Genomic DNA, 23,815 nt, shown 5'->3' with positions numbered 1-23,815 from the left:
ATCTCCGCATATATAGATTCAAGCCGGTATTGAAGGCTGGCCTTGTATTTTATATAGCGAAGTGATGAAGAATGATCTGTGGATTTTGGCTGAGGCCATCATTCCAGCGAATGTATCTACTCGTTGGATTAACGAAATACCATGCATGGGTCCGATGTCCTCTTCAAGAGCCGAATAGTCATTCAATAACGGAACAGATTAGCCGGCCTTCGATAGGTTGTAGAACCCCTTTGATTAGAGGAAGAGAGGCTAGGTCGAGACCGTGATATAATGCTGGTTCCGCCTTGACTGGACCCAGGACGGGTCTCGATGCAGCCTAAGGAGCCTGGCTGACATGATGACCCTGTTCGGCCGCAGGGTGTATGGTTTGATAAATGCCCGGGGATCCTATAGGCGCTGCTTCACGAGACAGAGGAGTGGAGTGCTCAGGTGGCTTGGGTATCTATGCTTCCGCATGCAGGATGATAGTACATTGGGTCGTACATATGATTATTCTGAGTGGCTGTGGCCAGAGCCCTCCGCGGAATTTGCTGCGGGCTTGAGGCTCAAGTGCGGTCTTTGTATGCCTTGCAGGAGACCTATCAAGATATTAAATATGGATGGCAACAATAGTATAACTGTTAGTACAAGACCAGCAACCTCGACACCTGCGCACAAATTGTCACCGTCATCCAGTTACATATATCCCTAATACGGACCGAATGATAAAACGCCCACCGAGGACGTCGCTAGTTTCGATGGAGACCGCAAACTCGCCAGTAGAAGATGGAGGCTACGACGAACTAGCAGCTCTGATGGTCAGAGACAAGGGCCTGTCAACCTTTCGTTCATACATGAAGCTCAATACGCAGAACCTGCTCATCCTCCAGGCTGAGATCACACTTACAGAGAAGGAGCTCAGAAAAATTATGCAGGAGGACCAAGGCTCGGGCGAATTCCACCGTGAGAAGTACCGAGCCTGCGTGTCGTACATGAAGGAAGGCATTGAGTCGTCGGCCCAGTGGGCAAAGTGGCTGGAGCTGAGGAAGCTACTAGAGAAATACAGTAAGTTTTTCACCCGGTGATGTATAGATCGCTGTGCTCATACGTCAACAGACACCGCATTGGCGCAGCACAGCCAACTACTTCAGTATCGGAAGCCCCATAAGAATGACCTGCAGTTGCTTAAGCAATGGCTGGCAAATTATACCCAGTTCTACGGCACTGCCGAATATGACCAATGGTTCGGCACAGAAGAGCACGAACTGGACCTCATCACGCTCTCTGCGAGATACCAGAACGTCGATCCACTGACGAGATGGGTATTCGGTGTTTGTATCCCGTTCTGGCATGAGCACGTATCCATGCGATATTACAAGATCTTTAAGCCTGCCAGGGTTCGTGTTCCCCCTTTACCAAACACTTAATATGCGGCTGATAACGAAGCCATGGGTATAGCCCAAGGTAGATATCGAGACAGGGACAGTTTATTACAGAGACGAGAGCATCATTCGCGCAACAAGAATAACAAGCACCTTGATATCCTCTGCCATCCCGGCCAGTTCCATAATAGTACTATACTTTGTTCACAATATGGCTACCCGGTTGGCCATCATCATTATATACAATATTTTGTTTTCAATCTTCATCGGCCTGTTGGCGAGGGCTAGGCGGGTTGAAGTGTTTGCGGCTTCTACAGCGTGAGTCAATCGCAAGATTTCTTAGTCCAAGCTAACAAAAGTGGTCGCATAGCTTTGCTGCCGTTCAGGTTGCGTTCATCACCAACTTCCCTCAGACATAAGCGGGAAATGGCTTTTCGGGGCTTTAATGTGAGCTTCTTAGAGATTTCACACTAAGCATCCTTTTGAATGGGAGTTGGATATCTGCTACATTGGCTGTCTTTACAAGCTATACTAAGTTTGTGTATACATGGGCCGGTTTAGGAATAGCCGCGATGAATTATATATAAAGTGCAAGCACGCATTATACCACGAGTGGTTAACATAGTACTGTAGTCCTTCGCATTGAAAGCCTAACAAGAGAGCTAAATCAGAATGGGGAATCCCCGCTACGCCGGTGGGACACGCCTGGTGTCCCGAACTGAGCTGGATGGGCCCTACCTAGGCTTGGGTGTGAGCTTTCGTTATGGGACTTGATTGCCCTAAACATACGGGGCACTCGGCCAGCGATGGACGAAGTGACGGATACTCTGACCGGCAGTTCCGGCAGGTTTGACGAGCAAAGGTTCTCACGGGTCAGGTCAGGCAACGTCGTGCGGGCCAGAACACACTAAGGTTCGCACAATGACGAGAGGAAAGCATACGTGGGTAGACTCGACCAATGCTGTCGATTGTAGTGGCAGCGATTGGTCGAGCTACTAAGTCAAGGCGACGACTAAGCGGAATCTCATGTTAGGGTTATACCATGATTAGCCTGGAGTATCTCGTTTGACCCTACATAGTGCTGTCGCATAAGGTACCTTGGCATCATGTTAGAATACACTCCAACGTAGACCCCTTATTTACCATAACCATAAAGACCCTGAAAAAACGCTACGGCACCCAGCGGGAGTCGTGCACAGATACACTATACCAAAGCCGGGAGATACTCAACAAATAGACAAAAAACAAAATGCCAAACGTTCCAAAGCAACATCCCGCCACCTGAAAGACACAGTTAGCCCATGGTGTATTTACCACACCCATCACACAAGGCCAGGTACGTACCACCTGATCCGCAACTGTCTGTCCCTCGCGGGATACACGGGTAAGGTCCCAAATGAAGACCAGATACCCGCCCATCCAGAAGTAGATGCTCCATTCCAGTAATCCCACGGCAGCCTGCCAGATAAACACCTGGTCCCATCGCGGCATTCGGGGCCCGCTACCTCCTAGGGAAGGGAAACTAAGCAGGTTTATGATGATGGCGTCGCAGTCTGAGGTACACCCCACGCGGATAAGAAACACGCTCTGCTGCATCCCGAGCGTCACGGCGCCCACGGCGAGGACGAGGCTGTTGTACCACGCGATGCGGATCATCGTTATGGGAATTGTAGCGATCGTCGATAATGCCTCCCATTCGAATGAACCAACCACCGCGGCTATCATTATGGCGCCCTATTTCTTCGGATCGCCGTTAGTCAGTCGAGCACTCCCACTCCACTCTCACTGGGATAGTTAGGATATTCCAGGACGACTGACTATGATTCCGACTTGGGACAGCTGCGATATCGTCGAGTCCCGCCACGCCTTGATAAGCTGCGCTTGTTGTTCTGGGTCGGAGGTGTTCACCATCTCGCTCATTGCGCGCTGCGTCACATTCCATGCTGCAGTGTGCAGAGGGAGCAGGCGGGCCAGACGCTGGGAAATGCTGTCTTTCGCACTGAGAAATGTGTCTTTGGTCGGCATTATTCGGGCTGTGGTATTTCTCAAACGAGGTAGATTGTCCATTGCGGGGGCACTAAGGGAAGATGCTTCCTACGCGAGAAAGACTGATTCGCACTCTTTATATCAGTCCAATGTCTTGAAATAACCAACGCGGCATGGAAAGGAATATGCTACTTGCTTGGCGAGGCTGTGCTAGAACGTCTGGGAGGGCAGATCCGTCATCTATTCGACAGCGGCGATGGCGCGTATTTCGGCTGGATTAATGACAAGGAACAAACTTCCAGTCAGATTTTAGTCTGCAGGGCTTGAACTCCTGGAGTATACGACAAATACCTCCTCTTGATTGGACGCATTGTCCCCATAAGCGATCGTAGCATTGCTGCAGCAGGGGTGTCTGTATTTGGAGTACATGCAGGGGCCAAATTCAACAGCCTCATTATTTCATTCACGCAGGCAAAGACACCCGTCTGCTTCGCCTCAGCCTCGTCCAGCCTCGCCAGCCGTCGACATATAACCTCCAGTCTCTGGAGGAGCCTTAAGATCCGTGGAATTTACTATTACTATTACCACGACACTCCCACCCTCGCAGCATCATGGGCAATGATCAATCCAAAGAAACCAACTCCACCAGCAAGGCAACTCGGCCAGCACCAGCCCCATCGCCAGGCCAGAAACCAAAGCCCGTACCGGCGGGCAGAGTCAACCGCAAAGTCGAAGGCGCACTCGCCTGGCCAGGACGCGATAGAACCGACCCCCGAGCCCCCTACACGTTCGGAAAATGCTCCGACCCAGATATCGAATCCGCCATGGCTGGCGTGCGGTACGATATTTTTGGTGCAGCATCGCAGCGTCGCGACGATAGCAAGGACATCATCAATTTCTATCGCATTGAGAATGGACGCGAGCGGACAATTCCGCGAAGTAGTTCCTTCCAGAGGCGTGCTTGGGTTGTCGGCGTGGCGTATAACCCGTGGCGGGTTGTTAATGGGTTTTCTTCGGGTGTGCAGCAGCAACTGGCGCACTGGGGCGTCTATATTCGGCCTGTGGCTGCTGATCAGCAGGTGAGCGATTAGGCGTCGCCTTGCTGAATACCTTGGAAATAGCTGACCAGGCTAGGGACCAAACTACCAAATCTTCGGAATGAACTTCCGGAAGGAATACAAAGGCCAACTCATTCTTGAGAACGTTTGGGGGACTCCAGGAGAGCAGGGTACAGGGGTTTGGAAGAAGACTCTCTCCCCTAAGGATTTCAATGTAGTGCAAGAAAGGGGCCTGGAGGAGGTTGTCATGTACTTCAGTTTCGAAGAATTCGTTCTGAACCGTGAGTCCTATCCCAGTCAAACCTACGTCAGCCCCACTGACTCTTATCCAAGTCCAACTCGTACTCTGGGAATTTGTCCGTCAGCGAAAGAGTAGCGGCCAGGGTGAAATCGACCAGCATCATGGGGAAGCATACTCCCTCTTCCGCGGCAACTGCCAGCACTTCGTGCGAAACGTCATGACAGCTCTGAAAGATCGCGGGTGGCAGCGGAAGGGCAGGCTCCATCGTCCGTTCGACCTCTATGAATTTGAGAGAGAACTCCTGGAGAAGCTCAGCCGCGAGATCCGGGACGCGCGGCCGGAGGAGCTGGAGTATTACATGCACCGTATGCACCTGCAGCTATTCACACCCGACACGTTGAATCGTACCGCGGGTTGGATGAGGAAGCATGGGGCTCCTAGTGGGATGCCACCGGAAGCGAATAGCAGTCCTGGTAGACATAGATAAGGCGGTACTTGTTGAGACCTGTCAGGTCCTCGCTTTCAAATTCAATATCATGACATGGGCGACGATATCAACGTGGTCAAATGTAGACGGAGGAGGTTTTTATCAAACTAAAGCCTCAACAGAAAGGCATTCTAACATGAAACTCGCCCGATATACAGGTACTGTACAGTGTATGGTATTGCAAGTATAGTTGACAAATTGAAAGAGGCATCTGAAAAAACTGGCGTCTAATATCGAGCAGGAGTGGAATAAGATCACATATCAATGTTTCAAGACGTGTATGGCCTGGTGTCCACCAAAGTCAGACCTTTCCAATGTTCTGGCACGGTTTGCCTTTCTCTTCTTATGGCACGCAAAATTAGTGCCCTTAAAGAGCGTACTAATTAAGCAGAAGCCTATAGTTTAAATAGTATGATTCCGCCAGTCCAGCAGAGCTTTAGAAACAGTGGATGGACCGTAATGAGGCAGTGATATATAGTGAATATCTGGACAAGGAATAGAGAAGGACAACCTAGTGAAGCATGACCATCTGTTTCTCTGTATATGATAATATGAGCAGTCATCAGCTGGGATTGATTTCTGTGGGGAGATTTTGCTATACTTATCGCAATAGCTATTTATTAATTAAAGACCTCCAGCAGGCCTAGATAAAGGGAAGTGACTCTTATCGGATTAGATACCTATAATTAGATAAGGAATCAGTTACTTCTAACGATTGAGGTTATATTCACCATGATCATATATTGAATTCAACTCTAGGCCCGTGTTGCTCACTTCATCTTCACTACTATCACCCTCAACCGGTCCAGTCATGCCTTGATTGTCTTAAATACTAACCATACTAATAGTGTCAGTAATACTGACTCTCATAGCTGCATTAGTATCTGACTCATCTGTCGCGGAAGGGGTCGATGGCCCAGAAGTTGCGGTAGCAGCACCAACACTGACTTCATCGCCATCACACTTGTCAGTGTGGTAGTGAAGAAGACCAGGACCTCTTTTTTGCATTTCTGGTACAGACAGGCTTTGGTGTTATTACAAAGTCGGTGTTGTCGCAGTAACAAGATATCTTGTTGAATTTGGCAGTGCAGCCGGCTGAACTGGCACCTCTCTTTTGGCAGCCTAGGACACAGCTTCCAAGCAATCCACCTTGACCTTTGATTATGGTGTCGGATAGGGTGATATTACTAGTGAGTAAGACGCCTGTGAAGAACTAGCCCACCTCAGTTACCAGTGGATCCTTTTTCATGATCAGCAAGCATGCAACCCTTCAGATATGCTCTACATGAGGAATATATAGGTTGATATTCATCTTCCGCGACTTGTACAAGTCAACTAACACAGCCGCTGATATCTGGTTAACCAGGATAGATATACTTATTAATATATCTTTTTCTTAATTTCCCGTGCGGCCTTATCAGGAATAGAGAGCACTTAAATTCAGCTATATAATAATTAGATCTCTAAGACTATCCTAATATACTAATTACCATGCTTAAGTTAAATAACTACAGTAATACTAGGGCAAAGGAGACACCTTATAAATAATTATTTTAAGTTAGATAATAAAAAGATATATAGCTATATATTAATAGATTATTAGATAAGGTCTGCCGATCCTTAGTTATTCTTGATATAAGTAGAAAAGAGTCTTAGATAAGTATATTTATTAAAGATAATGAAGATATAGTATAGTCCTATATAACTTTATAAAGATAGACTAATTATACATCTAAAAATAGTAAATAAAAAAAGAAATTTTAGATATAGTAAAAATAATTTCTTAAATATATTTATTTATTATATTTTCTAATATAATATATAGTTCTTTTACTTATACTAGTAGTACTATTTAATTCTATATATCTAATTACTTAATAGAATAATAACTATAATCTATTCTAGTATTATATTCTAGATATAATTAGATTAGCTTATTATTCTTTTACTATTAATAGTTTATAGTCAATAGATTTTATTTAGTCCTGCAGGCTTTTATTATTATTTCTTAAAACTTAAATATAAATAGTTTATTTCTATTAGATATAATTTCTTATAGTATTCCTGTCTAATTAAATATTTCTTATAATATTAATAATACTAACTATTTGGTAGTTATATTCTTCTTAGTTAAATAATTATATATTTTATAAGTTTATATACTATTATTATTATATTAGTATTAATAAATTCTATAATTAAATCTTTTAATAATAGTTATTGTTAAATAAAATTTACTATAATATTCTTTTATAGTTGCTGTAAGGCCTTGGAGGATTATATAATAATATAGTTAATATAAGGTCCTTGGCCTTTGGGGTTGTTGCAAATAGTGTGAAAGGGTGTAATACACCTAATAAAGAGAATAAAGATTAGATTAATGCAGAGCATAGCTCAGGTCAACCCTCGCCTGGGCGGCCTGTCTACAATGCGTTGCGAAGACAACATCGAGAAAGCATGCGACATTGCGTTAACAAATAGCTTTAATCTCAGACAGATCAACAAAGACAGGGATTTTAAATTCTTTGTCGAAAACGGCATTGTAGTTGGAGTCGCGTGATATTTCATTGATGATATTCAGGAGTAGTTAGACGATTATCAACTTTCCGTCGCCACCCACTACTCCTGCCGCTAGCTGTTCCTCTTCGTCTCTTGCTCGTTGCTCCTGTCCCACCTTTTTTCGACAGCCATTCATCGCTATTGAATCTGCCAACCGAAGTGACGGCAATAACTGATTTGTAAACTCGTTGAGATCATCCATAGGCTCTGTATTGAACTTCTGGCCGTTTGTTTCCATCCTTGGCCATAGAGACCTGGGGCATTTAAACCTAAGCATCTTAGGGACTTTGCAATAAGAATAAGTAAGAAACCATCACGGGCTGATATTATTGAAAGAAAGCTTCTTGTTACAGGTTGTTGGCGAATCACACATCCCATGACATGAATCAGATTATTCTGACCTTGCGGGCCAGAGTACTACATATCATCACCCAAGTCCTCGTTGATAAGTCTTGCAATTGCCTCGAGCCGGCGAGATACCACTCCCCAGGTACTATCGGCCCTTGCAAACCTGCAGAGTGAGAGATGGTCCGCGTTGAGTCCCCGGATCCTCTCGTTTGCCTGGCCCATCCTTGCAGAAGCTTCCGGGACAACCTAAACGGGGAATACGAATCAGTACGCCGTCCGAGGAAGCCAGTTTGTACGTGTAGGTGCATACAATAACGCCCCTCGTGGGCTTCTGCTCGAAGAAAGTGGTGATTATATATCTTGGAGCTACCTCACTGAAGACGGTCGTGAGCTCCACTAATTGTGCTGACCACTGTGTAAGCTCATCAACGATCTCTGATTTTCCGAATAGGATGACCTTTCCTAGTTCGCTAAGGTATGCGGAAACATCAGAACCCTGGTGCGGCGTGCCAAAAAACAGGATGGCTCGGGTCCAGTCCGCGATGTTTCCATATAGGATTCGACGTTCATTCGCATGGCGCAGGGCCTGATACTGTAAGCAGTGCTACTAGGAACTCTGGAAGCGACTGACACTTTTGATAACCAGTCCCCCAAGCGAATGACCAATGAATATGAGGGGTCGACGCTGATCCTGTACCGGTGTATATAAGCTTCTGCGTACCCTCGCCTCCGGCGGAGAGCACCGTCCTCATCGATAATCGTTGCATGTACTGTACGTATTCCAAGTGGGTATCATTTTTCAGGAGCACATACCGCAGTAGAAGCACGTCTATCTGCCAGATCACTCAGTAATGCTTCTGCAAACGTGAATGTCCTCCCGCGGATGGATAAAGCAAGAGGCCTAACGAAACTTCTAGCATCGTAGTTGAAAGTGAAAATGCGGGACATCTGAAATGCTGGCAACTCAGGGAGCAGGTCTCGGAGCCAGAAATTATTGTCCACTGTCCAAGTTGAGTGAGAATGTCCCAGACCGTGAACCGCCACAACACTGGTACTTGTTAACGCAAAGGCAGGAGACATATATAGCTTTTCCACATACTCAAACCCGTAGGCCAGCGTTGTAGATGAACTTGGGTAGATTTGATGAAGGCCGAGAGATTCTTCCTGGTCTTGTCAACAACGCGCTCAGGATAGCTCCTCGCATGGTCTATTTGATCTATTTACCAGGGGTAGAAGATCGTTATCATTCGGGATATGCTTCTTTGTCCATACATCGTTCCACTGCTCCTCGGACACGGTTCCATCTGGCGTCCACATAGAGATGTCTTCGGAATCTCTCAAGCTACGCCTGGCAGCAGTATCTTGCACTGGCGTGTCCCGGCCAGAGCTCTTCCAGCTACTAAACGCAGGCACATAGGCTAGGAGTTCCTTTGCGCAAGCAGCGGCATTTCCTGCAGCATACGGCTGCCACGATTTATTCTTATGCGAGTCCGCGTAGTCGCAAATGCCTCGAATGGCAACACAGGGCAGGACGTTCAAGAGCCCGGCGGCCTCCATCTCAAAGCACAAGATTCCTCCAAACTCCTTGCTTAGTGCATTGCGTGTCTCGCCATCTCTCATGACATGGCTTCCAGACGCTATGGTGCCATAGTGGATCACAGGATCCTCTCCCTCCCGCAACGGGCGTTTAATCTCCTTGTCCCTACAGCAATCTTCACAGGTTGCGCCCCCGTTGTGGCGATAGCTCGCCCGGAACAGGACGTCTGGACCAGCATGATCCCGCCGAAAGGCCGGATAGGACACCAGCGACTGCAAGTAAGTCGACAGACGACTCCTCCCAAGCAACCGGTTCGATTTCAACTTCGCGAGAGCCGTCAGCAGCACCGATGGAGGCCCGTTCACGAATCCCGTCGGTATATGTTTCCCACCGGGTCCGATCTTGCTGGAATCATACTGGATCACGCCTCCATGGTTTCGCTGCGGCTGGCTAATCACCACATCGCCCAAGCGTATATCCGCCTCAGTGCTAGGCACACCTCCGCCGACTCCGACCAAGAGGCCGATTTGTAGGAACGGGAATTTTGCTCGCACTTCTGTCACTGTGGTCGCTGCAGCACTGGTACCGACCTGGCCGGCTGGGAGACAAACGACGACAACATTGTGCCGCCCAACGCGACCTAGTGTGTATAGAGTTGTGTCATCGCTGCCTTCATATTCCGCGTCTAGCATCGCCGTTGCTGCGCTGAGTTCGATGGGAAGGGCTGTGATCCAAGCCACTTGGTAGTCTTCGACATCGGGGTTTATCTTCATCGCGGAGGGCGAAAGGTCGAGCAAAGCACCGTTCGATTTTCCACGCCGTAGTCTGTGGGGGATCCGGGAAGAAGGAAGTCACCAGCCAGCAAGGCTTCCAGGCAGCGGCGGTGTAGCTGACACATGTGAAGAGTATTTGCTATGACAAGGATCTCGCAGACTAAGTAACATACGGAGCACGACTATTTGCCTAGCCACTGCGGGGGAATACGCAGGATTCATAGCACTGACCAGGATCTGGCAAGGTATTCAAGTTGGGCACGCAAGGCATCAAATTCGGAGGTCTCGGAGTTTATAGCCTGCATGATACCCCCCCCCCCACTAGCAACAGACCACGTCATACACAACTAGGTACATCAAAGCTCCGTGAGACGCTAGGACTGGAACAAGCAGAGTGTCTGCCTGACATGATTGGGCAATAATCGTCTAATCAGGTCGAGACTCCCCCCCTGCTGGAAAAGCACAGTTGAGGATCTGGAACTATTATCATCTACGCTTTGCCACGGCAGCCGAGAACAGCTCCATTAACTACCGAAATCAGTACCATGTTCACAGTCCTGCATTGCTGGTGTACTTACGTTTGTACCGTATTTCCTCTCCGTGTCATCATGCAGCTGGTCCAGTTTCTCTGGAGAGCAAAACACTATATCTTTTATCCTGTCGTCTTGTTCCACCTCCTTTAGGAATTCGGTGGCCTTGTCGTCGCTACCAATCTGCGAGATCAAGAATACCGATTTTCGGTCTCGCTCTGGTTGTTCTTTGTATGCCAGTATCTTTGCCTGAAGAGGGGACGGGTCCTTTCTGAATGGCTGCATTGTCTTACAATCAGTATTGATGGCCTGGAAATGTCGACGGTCTTCTTCCCCGTCTGTGATTATGATTGTGATGATCGGCTTTTCATAATCGGGGCTGCAGTGCATCGGCCTGATGATGAGTTCCTCCAGTCTTGTCCCTAGTTTCGTGCCGGGCTGGAGATCGATGCCAACATTCCGTATTTTCGTCCGGATGTCCTCTACAGACAGAGCTGGAGGGTCCTCCCACTGCTTGTGAACAGGATTCAGAAATCGAACAAACACACCTCGCTTGGTGAGTTTGCGTGCAATTTCGGCGACTCCAAGCAGCGTGTCTTGGAGTAACTCCTTTCTGTTTTCCTTACCCATTGACTTGCTGTTGTCTGCTAGCTGTTAGGGTTGGACTTGCCCACTTCCTGGCGAGACTTACCACAAAGCAACACGATGGTGTATTGAGTAAGTATGAAAAGTCCTGGAATGTGTTCTGGTTTTACCCTGTACTTTTCTACCACAATCTTGACTGTCTCCGCAACTTCCTTGCAGCGATTAATTGCTTCTTGGTTCCACTTGGTGAAAAAAGATGCCGCTTTGAGCTGAGTACAAGCTTGTAAGTGCCAGTCGTAGTCACTTTGTGACTAGTGAACAATCAGAATCCACAGAGAACTTTGAGCTATCATATGTACTTACTTCCTCGGGGGTATGAGCCCTATGAAATTCAGCCACGGTGGCGCCATCCTTGCGCATCTCAGCTATATCTCTAGCTGTCAAGTTATCATGATCCTTTGCTGTTTTATTCACGCCCACTCCAATCAGGATCTTCGTGAGCACATGGTTCCCATTTGCTGATGCTACCTGCAGAGGGGTTCGTCCAGCACGGTCTCGGAGCTCGAGACTTGCTCCGTACATGATAAGAATCCGAGCTACTTGAGGACTGTTTCTCGCGGCAGCGACATGCAACGGGGCATGCCCACTGTTATTTTTTGCGTCGATACGGGCTCCCTTTTGAAGGAGTACTTCGACCACATCAACAGCATCCTTGCTTGCTCCACGGTGGAGAGGAGACTCGCCGAGGTTGTTTCTCGCATTGAGTACACGCGGGTTGCGATCCAGAAGAATCTGCACTGTCCGGGCGCTCATGTTGCTAGCAGCCGCATGAACTGGTGTATCGCCGTTGTAGTCTCTCGCCGTAATATCTGCCTGGCTATCCAGCAGTAGCTCAACAATTTTCAGCGCGGTTTCCCCACGGTTGACAGCCACATGAAGCGGTGTTTCCTTCGACACGAGACCGGGTTGGTTCACTGAAGCACCGTAGTCTATCAGCAGCTCGACATCGTCAATCACACCACCGACAGCTACATGCAAGGGCGCCTCGCCAGTGCCATCTGCTTGATTAATATCTGCTCCCCAATCGAGCAACCACTGCACGGCGCTGGGGCTTCCTTGTTCCAGCGCAAGGGTTAGGAGTGTGCGTTTGCTTTCAGGGCCTGGCTTGTCTATCTTGCCAGATTCTAGCTTCTCACGCAGTAGAGAAACAACAGGGCCCCGGTCCTCTTGAATTGCCAGGAAGAGCGGGATGCGTCCGTCATGGTCAGTAACCTCAATATCCCCCGGCGATTCTTGAAGAAACAGCTTCGCCGCAGGCAGGCTTCCTTCCCTCGCCGCCAAATGTAGGAAAGTGGGATCAATTCCATTTGCTGGTCCGTCTGCCGTATAACTCAGCAGCAGTCTAGCTATATCAGCGTGACCTTCCTGAGCCGCAATATACACCGGCTTAAGCCCATTTGACTTTTTATTCACGCCCGCACGCGGACAGAGGAGTGAGCAGATCGTCTTGTTTCCAAGCTTGGCTGCTGTAGATAAAGGAGTGAACCCGTCCTCGTCTTTGGTGTTGATGTCGGGGTATTCTTGCTCTAGAAGAGCTCTCACGGTTGCCTCGTGCTGCTTCTGTACGGCCACGAGTAGAGGAGTTCTGCCTCGCTCGTCTTTGTCAATTTTCCGGGCCAACTTCTGCAGGCCATCCGGTGCTTCGTTCATATGGTCTGACCAGTATTGGGCCGCGTACTTCCAAAACGGGTTCCTGGGAACCTGGCGATCTTGCATCGACTTAAGATATTCAAGGCACCTCCGTGCAATCGCCGAGTGCGAGGACTCTTCCAACCCAGGTGAAAGGCCTTGGTAGAATTGATTGCGGATCAATCTCAGGAGACAGCCCTTTGGGAGTTCATGATGGAGATGGACAGTCCCATCCTTGGTGTCAATGAGCCCATGGCAAGACGTGCGGAATATTTCATGAAGCTCTGCCGGTCCAATATCTTCTTCACCTCCCAGTGCCTCCGCGAGTTCAGCTACCGTGAGAGGTCGTTTTGCAAACAAAACCCACTCATAGATGCTCTTCCCAACGCCATCAATTTGCGAATCCAAGGAAACGTGTCCAATATGGTTATCATGGCCTGGAGATATGGTTATGGGTCGACGACAGGTTACAAATATCTTGCACTTGAACTTGTTTCCCGATCTTGTCAGCTGCAGGAACAGAATAATCATGTCCTCGATTTGGCTTTCTGCAGCCTCATTACGGGCATCAATAAACAGATGAATGGGTTTTATCCAGTCCATAAACAATAGAGCCGTCAGGTACTTCCGAAGAAGCTCCAACGGCCATATTACCGTGGTGCTGCTGCCCTTTATGGCCAGATTTTGATGGGCAGCCACAGCATCCAGCTCATCGACAAGACCTTCATCTTCTGCCGCCGCCAAAGAGAGTAAATATTGGATCAGGTTCGCCTCAGTTCGTTGATTGCTCGAGCTCCATGCACTGAAACTTGGTTCTGTCTTCTTCTCAATCTCCAAGTGGTCCGGGGCGTGTTGAGTGAGTATCTCCTGCGTATAGCCAAGCTCCCCAGACACAATAAAGATCCCTGAGCTCTCACCTTTCCACTGCTGAAAGGCTTGTTGATCAGTGATCCAGTTCCAGGTTACACTTCCAAGGGTCATACGACCGGCCCCAGATTGGGTTCCGTTTAAAACTCTCCAGGATGCTATGCACTGGTGTTTGTATTTGGGGAGGTCAGTATAACAAGCCCTGCACACATGAAGTAGTGCAGTATCAGTCGACGGATCTTACTAGTTTCCTGGTCTTGCGCCCTTATGGCGTGCAGCACCGCCTTGAGTCGCTGCGAGACCCGATGATAGTTGTCGCCCTCCAACTCAAATTGACACATTTCCTGGTGGTCAGCGTGAATACTGACTGTTCGCTCATTCGGTAAGCCGATACGTGCAGACGCTTCGGCCACAACCTGGTATGGCGCCATCAGGGACTGGACTATGTAGGCCAAGGTCCTATGCTTTCCTATTGACTCACCTGTTCACCCTTGGTCCCGTAGAATGAAGTAATATCAAGACCAGCAGCAATGTAACTAAAAGTTGCTGTCTTTGCAATGAGTTCATTTGACCATGTGCCCAGTTCTTCCAACACATGCGCTTTAGAGTCAACTCTCTCCAGGTCCCGGGTGTACCTTGACCAGTCCTGGCGGCTTGACCCCTGGTGCGGCGTTGCAAAGAATATTATCGCCTTAGTCGAGTCAATAATGCTATTGAATTGCGGCCGGCAGAAATGGGCGTGGACGAGAGCCTGAGGAGGACTTATCAGTCACTGGTCTTCTAACAGCCAGCCCAATCAAGGAAACAGGCTCACAGACAGCCTTGATAATCAACCCTCCTAAACAGTGTCCGATGAAAACAATGCTTTTTCGTCTCTCCTATCCAGAATAATCAGAGCCTGAACCTCTGTAGTTATGGCTTTACTCACCTGTTTTCCTACTCTTCGGTCTGATAGATCATTGAGCAGGTCCTCAGCCAGAGTGAAGATCCTCGATTTCTCCGTGGTTGTATAACCATAAGCCATTATTCTTGTGTTCTTCCCCCAATCTGGGCCGTGTGGCTTTGGATCTTCTAACCAAGAGTGCGACTCGGTGTCGTTGGTACTGGAGGTGTGCTTCCAAGTGTCCTCTCTGTGCCCGCCGAGACCATGAACTGCCACAACACTGGGGACATTAAGCAACGGCGAGCGAGCAGAACGTGGGATTAAGGGGACACAAAGTGCGAGAGAAGGGAGATGCGGGCTCTTACTCTATCACAGGTTTTCGGTCAGAACGACCGGTCTCCTCGCTCCAGAGGACCTTCATCCCAAGAGGCGGCTTTTGAACCTAGTCTCTGTATCAGCTAATACTTGCGTGGGCGGTGGTATGAATATATTGTTCGCACTGAAGGTTCGACGCTCTGATTGTTTCCAGCACCCGATGGACGTAAAACGGGGACTTCTACTCCATGCATAGAATCCCAGTTTGGCGAATCTCTGGACACCATGGCAATTGGATCAGGGCCGGATTGCATATCATCAAGGATCTGCTGGCTCTCGGGCTCGGTGTCGTCCTTATGTGGATAAGGAGAGGCCGGCATATCCTTCATATTCAGCCCTGCTTCCTCTTGTTCAGGCGTGGAACAAGGAGACGAGTTTGAGACAGGCTGGGGAGGAGAAGGTCTAACATCTTGAGCAACTGAGGCCACAGTACCGTTCTCATCGTCTTGCATGCCGTTGTCAACTTTCTCGATATAATCATACTCCATCTCGTCGGCTTTACCGTTCCCAGCTTCTATGTCGCTTCCTCCTGCCTCGTCTACTTGAATCCCATGCTCACCTTGGGCCTCTTCCATATCATCAGAGGAATTGGCGGCATCCGCGGGGGCCGACGTTTCAGCTTCTTGATCCGTGGCTGAGGAGTGCGCGGGTAACTCAGTTGACATGTTAATATAATATTATAGATTGTTACAGCGAGCGTCTCTGCTAATGGAATCAAGGAAGGTTAAGTGACTCTATAGAGTTCACCACGCTGGATATCGTTAAATAATCTCATATCCTTACGGTATGTCTAACAAAGCGAAGGCTATGAGGCTCTTGCTCATTAGGAGAAACTTGGTGGTGAGCTGAACCGGGCAGGGATGAGGTGGTACACAGATCCTCCATGCTCCGTGCAGGTTGCCTACCAGGCTCCCTGCAAGGCTGGAAAACATGTCTAGCCTATTAGCACGCGGTGCAGGTTTCCCAATTATTGAGATCATCGTTGAAAGCCGAAAATTCCCATCCATATCACGGTTCATGCAGCCTCGTCTGGGCGTGCTAATATCTGACCAGCTCACGTCCGCCACACTGCAGATGAGGTATTTTTCCACGCCAATCATATCGACCTAGGCAGGGAACTGTTTCCCGAAGCGCTTCTCGCTGTCAGTCTGCCATTGCCCCACGCGGGGTGATAACTATCTCGATCTGCGTGTGTCCTACAGTGTGAGAGTGATTTGGGATAGCGTCGCGCATATTCACGATGCATGTTTGTTCGCCCTAGGCGAGCTTACCTTGTCATTTCATCTCAATCGCCGATATCTACAAAGTCCGTGCGTGAGGGTGGTGCTGTGACTGGAGCTCGCACTTGCCTGGTCTTCGCTGTCAGAAAATAGCGACTTCGACAGCCGTATCTGATTCCCTGCACTTCCGGCCTGCAGCTCTGCTGTCATCATCTGCAGATCCCATTGGCCGGATTCTCTACGAGCGACCGTCTGTGTGGAGTCGATCAGAGTGCTAACGAATCCTACGAGAAACGCAACTCAGCAAGGCAGAAAGCGCGTTGTTCATTAGATGAAATCCGTCTCCAACTAGTTCCTTCTCATCGAACCATGTAAATTCTGCTGGATGCGCCTGACAAGTTCGTCCTCATCTTCCTGAGGGGCCTCCAGAGCGAGAGGCGCTCGTGCAGGTTGAGAAACAGGATGGGTGATTTCATCGTAGATACCGATTTCGTATGCAATTGCTTCGAAGCGGGCCTGCACAATACCCCAATTATCATCGTCTTCAACGAACTTACAGATTCCGATATGGTCTGCGTCGAGGCCCCGTGGGCGCTCCCCGAACTGCCCTATTCTTGCGCTTGCTTCCTTGACAACCTGCACGGACGGTGAGTAAGTCAAGCCACGTCAGTAGGCACTGAAGGGGATATTCAAGACATACGAAGACACCCTTGCTTCCCCGCGTTTCGAAGAACGAGGTCATCCGGAAGAACCGGGCGAGGTCGGCGAATTCCACTGTGAGCTGCACCAGCATGTCTGACCATAGTCTCAGCTCTCCAACAACCTGCGCTCCCTGCAGGTTCGCTTGGTCCAGGCTGGTGAAGAAAGCGTCCCAAGCAGCATTGTCACTTCCTTGGTGCGGTGTGCTGAAGAAGACAATCGCTTTGGTGCACTCCGCTATGATGCCGTAAACTTGATTGCGGATGTTTGCGTGCACCAGGGCAGACTTGATCACCAGTCCACCCAGAGAATGGCCAACAAAGATGATGGGGCGTTTTGGATCCATAATCCGATAGTCTCTAAGATCACTGAGCAGGGACTCGGCGCAGGTAAAAGTACGGACCCCGTGGGTCTTGGTATTGGCGCTGAGAAAGCCTTCTGCTGCGTAGCTGAACGTAAGAATCCGCGCGTTGCAGTATCCCAATGAATGAGGAAGCAGGTCCCTGGGCCAGGTGATGTCGTTCTTGGTCCATGCTGAGGACGAATCACTGCACAGGCCGTGGACGAGGACAACACTAGACATCAATGGAGTTGTCAGAGTCTCAACCAGGAAACCTCAGCAGGTAATAACCTACTCAACGCTAAACCTTCCTCGCCTCTGAGCGGGGTATATCTGATGTAGGCCCTTCGAGGAGGCTGTTAGTGCGACTTCCTGCTGCCCAGGCATGCTGGGGTGGATGGCTTGTATACTACCATGTTTGAAGAGGATTTGGTCGAAGATGTTATGCTCCAATGACACACTTGGGGGATGCACTTATCCTGTTGTCGCCTACGGTATCTCAGTCGCTTTTATACAGCAACAGGCACATATGATAGAGGATATGGGATCTTGTCTTGGAGCCCAACGCAGTGCACAACGTCGCATGTTCCCATTGGGTCCTCGGGAAGGGCAGCAATAAGTGAGGCGGACGACATTGCCCCAGGTAGCAGTGAGTGCTCTAGCCTATGAAGTTCCTTCGTTGACACCCAGGAGGGGCAGGATGCAATTCACCGCTAATTCAAACCAGGAGATGTCCATTCGCTGTACAATGTTCCTCCAGTCAATTGGACACCTGCTGTAGCTAATCCTGGGTATAAATGTCCTTTTAAACCGTTGTAGCCAAGGATTCGGGGTTTGGAAATTACTCATCCACCAGTTGATGCAGGAAGAAGGCTATCACATAGCCCTACAGTGCCCAATGTAGACCAAACAGACACAGATGAGCATCCTATGGATCTGGTGTAGGAGGCTCTCTGGCCGGTAAGTAAAAGGCATGCTGGAATATTTCGTGGAACTAGAAAGAGAGCGAAAGAAAAATAAAAGCAGGCTATCTATTAGGCCATATAAATGGCTACAAATGAATGGATGCAATGAAAGTATTAGTGCGCGTTGGTGGACAACAGATCTTTTAGCACTCTTTGCCGCAATTCCCATTTTTCCCTATCCCGTAATAAGATGATTATCTCTTCCCTATATAAATGTGTCACGGCGCTGCTTTTCCTGTATGTTATATAAGTAGAACCTAATCTTAGAATCTTATAAGAGCTCTATAGCTAGTTTAGTATTTTAGATTATTATTATATAATTATATTCCTATTTTACTATATAAATTTATATTAAGTTAAGACCTTATATTATATATTTATAATAGTATAGATTAATTAGTTATTTATTATATTTAATAGGCTCTGTACAGGACTGGAAAGACTGTAACCAAGACTATACTAGTCTAGCCTGTATAATCCTTAGTTCTAGATCTTAAAACTACTAGATAATCTCAACTTTTTAAAGATTATATTCCTATAGTTTAATATAGTCCTATAGTTCTCTAGATCTAATAAATATAGAAACCCCTATAGAATATATATTTTATATAAAGGTGATTTATATTTTTAAGTATTTTATATTCAGCTTATATATCATCAATCATAACCGCTTGATGGCGTTAATTGCAAATAGTAGCGTTAGTAGAGTATACTCGTGGCGGATGATTGAAACATATCTAAGGGTAGGAACCGATCCTTGCGTCATATTCCTAGTATTCCTCGGTTGGATTGGAGAGGAGGAACAGGGTGACGAAACGAGGATGAGATACGCAGAGCTGCCACAGCTGATAGAGCGCTATCAGGCAGAGAATAAACAGTCCCTGCTCCAGTTGCTGCGTCCAGCTGCTTACCGGCGAAGTTGGTGGAACGATGTCACCAGTATTTATTCAACCTGGGCCTCGCAACCGAAACAGCCTAATTATATCGAAGAGGCTCGCAAAGAATACAAGCAAGCAACAGACTCTGAACTTAGCGATAGATTCTTAGTCATGGAGGTGATGACAAGTGATTGCCGTTTGACCCGGGATATTATTCTGCAGCTGTATTAGTTCAGAGACGCGAAATACCAATTCCCACGTCCCCGAGCCGATGAGCAGCGCTGAGCTCCAGGGCCGCGCACGAGGAAACTAGTCGGCAACCCTAGTTCTCATCTTCCAGCCACCAGAGGAGGAACTCTCCGGCGCCCAAGTGATGGTAGATGAATACCACCCTTGGACTATATCAAAACTTCGCCCAATCGCTGTTTGAGTTTCAGGGACGGTTTGTATCTAGTCGGTCCATGGTATGTTCGTTGTGTTCCAATTATATATACGCGATATGTGAACAAGGAATTGGCGCGGATACCAAACGTATATTTCAGGCAGCACGAGTTCAAGTCTCAAGAACTAGTTATTTGTACTGTTAATCCTAAGGCTCTCCCAAGACAAACCATTTCTAATCAAAGCAGTGGGATACGTTTCGTGGAGGCTTTTTAAGCTGTCTGTATGGAGCATGAACATGGATAATGACTATATTGCCTTATTTTCGACGTATGTTCCTGTTTTGAACGATATACCCCGCGAGGAGCCTTTTTATTATGGGGTCCCACATCTCTGGTACAATGCTGCTGAAATTGCGGTACTCGGTTGTATACAGTCTTCTAGGCATGGGCTACTAAAGGGGCGTTCTCGGAAAGGGGTCCACTGTGTAGCCGTAACTCCGGGGATTGTCCTTTTGGAGACCCGACGTTCGATACATAAGCCGGTTGCCGGAGGCGTGCATGAGGAAAGTGTGGGTCGATCATAGCAGGCAGTGGTATGTGAGGGATGTGGAGAGTAGATGGTCTTATCAGGCAAGCAGCAGTGGATCAAGCGGGTCTAGACAGCTGTACAGGGTTAAGCGAGTGCAGAGTCTAGAAAGTGCTGAGACCTGACTTCAGAGATATCAAGTTACCAGTTAACCTTTAGTGCGAGGTGTTAGATACCTAACCAAGTCTATACTCTTCGCAGAAGTCAGCCATCTAAATTTACCCGCCATAAGAACGCCAAATCTACTGACTTATCAAGCGGCAGGCTACCTTGGTATAAGTTCCGATGGCATAGCTCCACCCCACGGGGATTTGCGGGGGCTTTGGAGTTGACCCAAGCAATTCAGGGCTGTTAGACACTAAACGCAGAAGGGAAACTCTACCCTACAGAAACCCAAAGTACATACTTTCCCTTTCCAGTTTACTCTGACTGCTCCCCGAGATACCGATACCACTCATAAATGTTGTGAAGCTGCGAGATTGTCTCCAACTCCAGCTTTAACATAACTTGCGCCCTGTCTGCCATATCTACGAACACCACTCATCGATTCATTTCCTACCAGGTCCGAAGGAGCGAATTGCGGCAGAGTCTTTTGCGGCTTACAGAACCAATACCGCTTCAATCATCAATCTCCGTGCAGTCTCTCTCGTCATGGCCGAGAAGTCTAAGCCACCGGGTAGCCCATCCCTGGGCGTCGAGAAGACCATGACCGATCCCCAGACCCCCCCGGAACAATTGGAAAAACGGTATACCCTCCTTTCTGTGATCGCATTCGCCTTCACCACGATGAATTCATGGATGGCGTTCGCGTCCGGCATCGCAGTCCCGCTTGCGTGTGGCGGAGGCCCTGGCATTATCTACGGCCTCATCGTGGGAGCTATCGTGATGGCCATCATCAATGTTGGTTCTGCGGAGCTGGCTTCTGCTTTTCCTTCTGCCGGGGGTCAATACCATATGGTCTTCATGGTGTTTCCCAAATCATCACGCCGGGCTGCTGCCTTTTTCGTGGGATGGATTACGATCGTCTACCTCGTGGCGGCGTTGGTGTCGTGCAATTTCTTTGTCGCAAGCTCAGTCCTCGAGCTGGTTGCGCTCTGGATTGACACGTACCAGGTTCAAGCATGGCATACATATCTGCTTCATGTGGCATTATGTATTGTTGCGTTCTTCCTGACATCCCGATTCCCGGCGGCCATTGGCTGGCTGGGTGTTGGCATCTTCTTTCTGTCACTGATGGGCTTCGTCGCCTCGATGGTCACCCTATTGGCTGTCAGCGACGAAAGGCAGAGCAGCGACGCGGTGTTTCGGGACTACAGGAATACTAGCGGGTGGACAGATGGCTGGGCAATGATTATCGGCATTACAGGGTGCCTTTGGGCATACAGTGGCGGCGATGCACCAACGCACGTCGCGGAAGAAGTGCCGAACCCCAGTCGCAATGTGCCAATTGCCATGTGTGTCTCAATTGGCCTGGGGTTTGTCACCGTTCTGGCGTGGATTATTGCGCTCATGTTCGTCGTGAAAGACGTCGATGCGATTGTGGAATCGACAGTTCCAATCCTGGAGGTATACAACCAAGCATTGGGGTCCAGAGTCGCGAGCACCATCTGGAGCGTGTACTATATGGTGATGTTCTACGATATTGTCCTGAACCTCTTCATCTTTGGAGGTCGAACGATCTGGTCCATGTCTCGCGACGGCGGCATTCCCTGCTCCAGATGGTTTTCTCATCTCCAATGGAACAGCCCCGTGCGCGCGACAGCTCTCTTGCTGGCTCTGCAGATTATCGTCGGCATCCTGTACATCATCTCATCCGAAGCCTACAGCAGCTTCATCAACCTCACTTTGTTCAACCTCAATATCACCTTCGCGATTCCCCAGGCAGCCCTGTTCTTCCGTGGCCGGGGGTGTCTCCCAGAACGAGCGTTCTCGCTGGGGAGATATGGGTCTGCGGTTAATCTGGTGGCGACGCTATTCATCATTCTCTTCTCGATCTCGTTTTGCTTCCCCGTGGCCCTGCCCGTTACCGGGGCGTCGATGAACTATTTGGTCGTTGTCATGGCTATTTCCTGGATTATCCTAGCTGCGCTGTGGTGGGGAGGATTGAACAAGACGTTCACGGGGCCCCGGGAGATTGTTAACAGTGAGAATGGGAGCTTTCAAGCGTATTAACTAAGGCTGTCCCGGGATAGCGTTGTGGGTAGTCTGTATTAGAGATAAGGAAGTTTGGACAACTATGAAATTTAAATGCATTCTCTTTCAATGCAACTCCTTTCCTACTGTAGCAGTAATCATTGAACTTCCTAAAGCGTCTCAGTTTCATCACGTAGTTGCCCTCGAGGTGGTTACAAGTTGTTTAGATGTCAGAAGGCTATTGATGCAGGGAATACTCACTTGGCCTTTCGACATCCTCATCAACTCCTCCATCTCGAATGCAGCCCATTTCACCCGAGGGAAAGCAGGTAACTACATCACCGAACGGGTGTTTCTTATTGCGACCCACTAGGTATTACACTATTACAATGGGGACCAAAAGCACTTCGTTCTCCAACTCTCCAAATGGGGAAAGTCGACCCAGACCCCACACTGCCACCCAAGCATGTCTGGGCTGGATATCGGTGGAAACTTCGATATCGGTTATGGATCTGGTTACTGTTGGCATTGCGGCTGGAGTTACACGTATTGCACATCCGCAGGCTTCTACTTTTTGACATCATTGGTATTCCCCTCCATCTGTAGTCCATGGGGTTTTATGCAAAGTGTAAACTAAGCTCAGAGAAGACAGACATTGGAGAAACGTCCCAGGGAGGGAAGGAAATGGTCTTACATAACGAAAGCAGAATGTAACTAGAGCGTTCGCAACCGTATGTTAGTTTCGGTAATATACATTTATCTCCCTACAGAATTGCGCCTACTTTCGAGTTGGGAGAGAACAAAAATGCTGCTGCAATTTATTTATAACGCCTAGTCTCCGGGACTATTGCATTCAGAATAAAAGGGCAGGTAGGATATTGGGCGACCTTTACCCTGTCTCATGCAATTGCTTTGGCTACGTATGGCCTTAGTTGATAGGGGTTGCTGATAGAATAAGTAACGCATATGATCGACATTCGCTCAGACTGGGCGAGTCCGGGTACTAGGGTTAAACAAGCCGGGACTATAGACCACGAATGCCGATATTTCCGAGAATTACAGCAATTATACAGTGTTGAACATGGTAATCCTCATGCCGGCGCCTCAACTCAGCCACTACAGATCCAGGTAAATGACGCTTGAATATCCAAGGTGCGGTTCGTCGCTGGGTCTTTCTGGCGCCCGGCCACTACTTCATCCCTGGTCAACCAGTCCTGTCAGGTAGTTCTCGTCACTCTGGACACCGGCTGCCTCTTGAAAATAAAATGGTGCGGAAAACTCCGACCCTCCTCGAGGTTCTTGCGCATAGAAAAAGCCAGGTGATATTACTTT

The 23,815-nt window shown here is 48.5% G+C and overlaps 7 protein-coding genes across 7 annotated transcripts; 3 read left to right on the top strand and 4 right to left on the bottom strand.

Annotated features, from left to right (window-relative positions):
* Nucleotides 1-737: 737 nt before the first annotated feature.
* APUU_12273A (uncharacterized protein) lies at nt 738-1,780 on the top strand (the record flags this gene model as incomplete). The annotated part of the gene is made up of 4 exons (XM_041698456.1): nt 738-1,044; nt 1,096-1,376; nt 1,438-1,679; nt 1,732-1,780. 4 exons carry the CDS (start codon nt 738-740, stop codon nt 1,778-1,780), a joined length of 879 nt encoding a protein of 292 aa, XP_041551639.1.
* Nucleotides 1,781-2,531: 751 nt separating this feature from the next.
* APUU_12272S (uncharacterized protein) lies at nt 2,532-3,428 on the bottom strand (the record flags this gene model as incomplete). Its single annotated transcript, XM_041698455.1, has 3 exons — nt 2,532-2,642; nt 2,706-3,095; nt 3,180-3,428. The coding sequence occupies 3 exons, from the start codon at nt 3,426-3,428 to the stop codon at nt 2,532-2,534; spliced, it is 750 nt and encodes a 249-aa protein (XP_041551638.1).
* Nucleotides 3,429-3,958: 530 nt separating this feature from the next.
* APUU_12271A (uncharacterized protein) lies at nt 3,959-5,133 on the top strand (the record flags this gene model as incomplete). The annotated part of the gene is made up of 3 exons (XM_041698454.1): nt 3,959-4,426; nt 4,482-4,686; nt 4,739-5,133. 3 exons carry the CDS (start codon nt 3,959-3,961, stop codon nt 5,131-5,133), a joined length of 1,068 nt encoding a protein of 355 aa, XP_041551637.1.
* Nucleotides 5,134-8,832: 3,699 nt separating this feature from the next.
* APUU_12270S (5'-methylthioadenosine/S-adenosylhomocysteine nucleosidase family protein) lies at nt 8,833-10,350 on the bottom strand (the record flags this gene model as incomplete). The annotated part of the gene is made up of 3 exons (XM_041698453.1): nt 8,833-9,088; nt 9,140-9,204; nt 9,265-10,350. The coding sequence occupies 3 exons, from the start codon at nt 10,348-10,350 to the stop codon at nt 8,833-8,835; spliced, it is 1,407 nt and encodes a 468-aa protein (XP_041551636.1).
* A 486-nt stretch (nt 10,351-10,836) lies between these two features.
* On the bottom strand, nt 10,837-15,944 carry APUU_12269S (uncharacterized protein; the record flags this gene model as incomplete). The annotated part of the gene is made up of 9 exons (XM_041698451.1): nt 10,837-10,878; nt 10,929-11,524; nt 11,572-11,776; nt 11,829-14,179; nt 14,266-14,437; nt 14,503-14,772; nt 14,950-15,184; nt 15,270-15,346; nt 15,405-15,944. The coding sequence occupies 9 exons, from the start codon at nt 15,942-15,944 to the stop codon at nt 10,837-10,839; spliced, it is 4,488 nt and encodes a 1,495-aa protein (XP_041551635.1).
* Nucleotides 15,945-16,847: 903 nt separating this feature from the next.
* APUU_12268S (esterase/lipase family protein) lies at nt 16,848-17,954 on the bottom strand (the record flags this gene model as incomplete). The annotated part of the gene is made up of 4 exons (XM_041698450.1): nt 16,848-17,135; nt 17,200-17,773; nt 17,834-17,883; nt 17,952-17,954. 4 exons carry the CDS (start codon nt 17,952-17,954, stop codon nt 16,848-16,850), a joined length of 915 nt encoding a protein of 304 aa, XP_041551634.1.
* A 3,047-nt stretch (nt 17,955-21,001) lies between these two features.
* On the top strand, nt 21,002-22,522 carry APUU_12267A (uncharacterized protein; the record flags this gene model as incomplete). The annotated part of the gene is made up of 1 exon (XM_041698449.1): nt 21,002-22,522. The coding sequence occupies one exon, from the start codon at nt 21,002-21,004 to the stop codon at nt 22,520-22,522; it is 1,521 nt and encodes a 506-aa protein (XP_041551633.1).
* Between the last annotated feature and the right edge of the window lie 1,293 nt (nt 22,523-23,815).

Source organism: Aspergillus puulaauensis, chromosome 1, assembly GCF_016861865.1.
Source record: "Aspergillus puulaauensis MK2 DNA, chromosome 1, nearly complete sequence".
Lineage (NCBI taxonomy): Eukaryota > Fungi > Ascomycota > Eurotiomycetes > Eurotiales > Aspergillaceae > Aspergillus > Aspergillus puulaauensis.
This window is presented reverse-complemented; position numbering and strand designations above follow the sequence as displayed.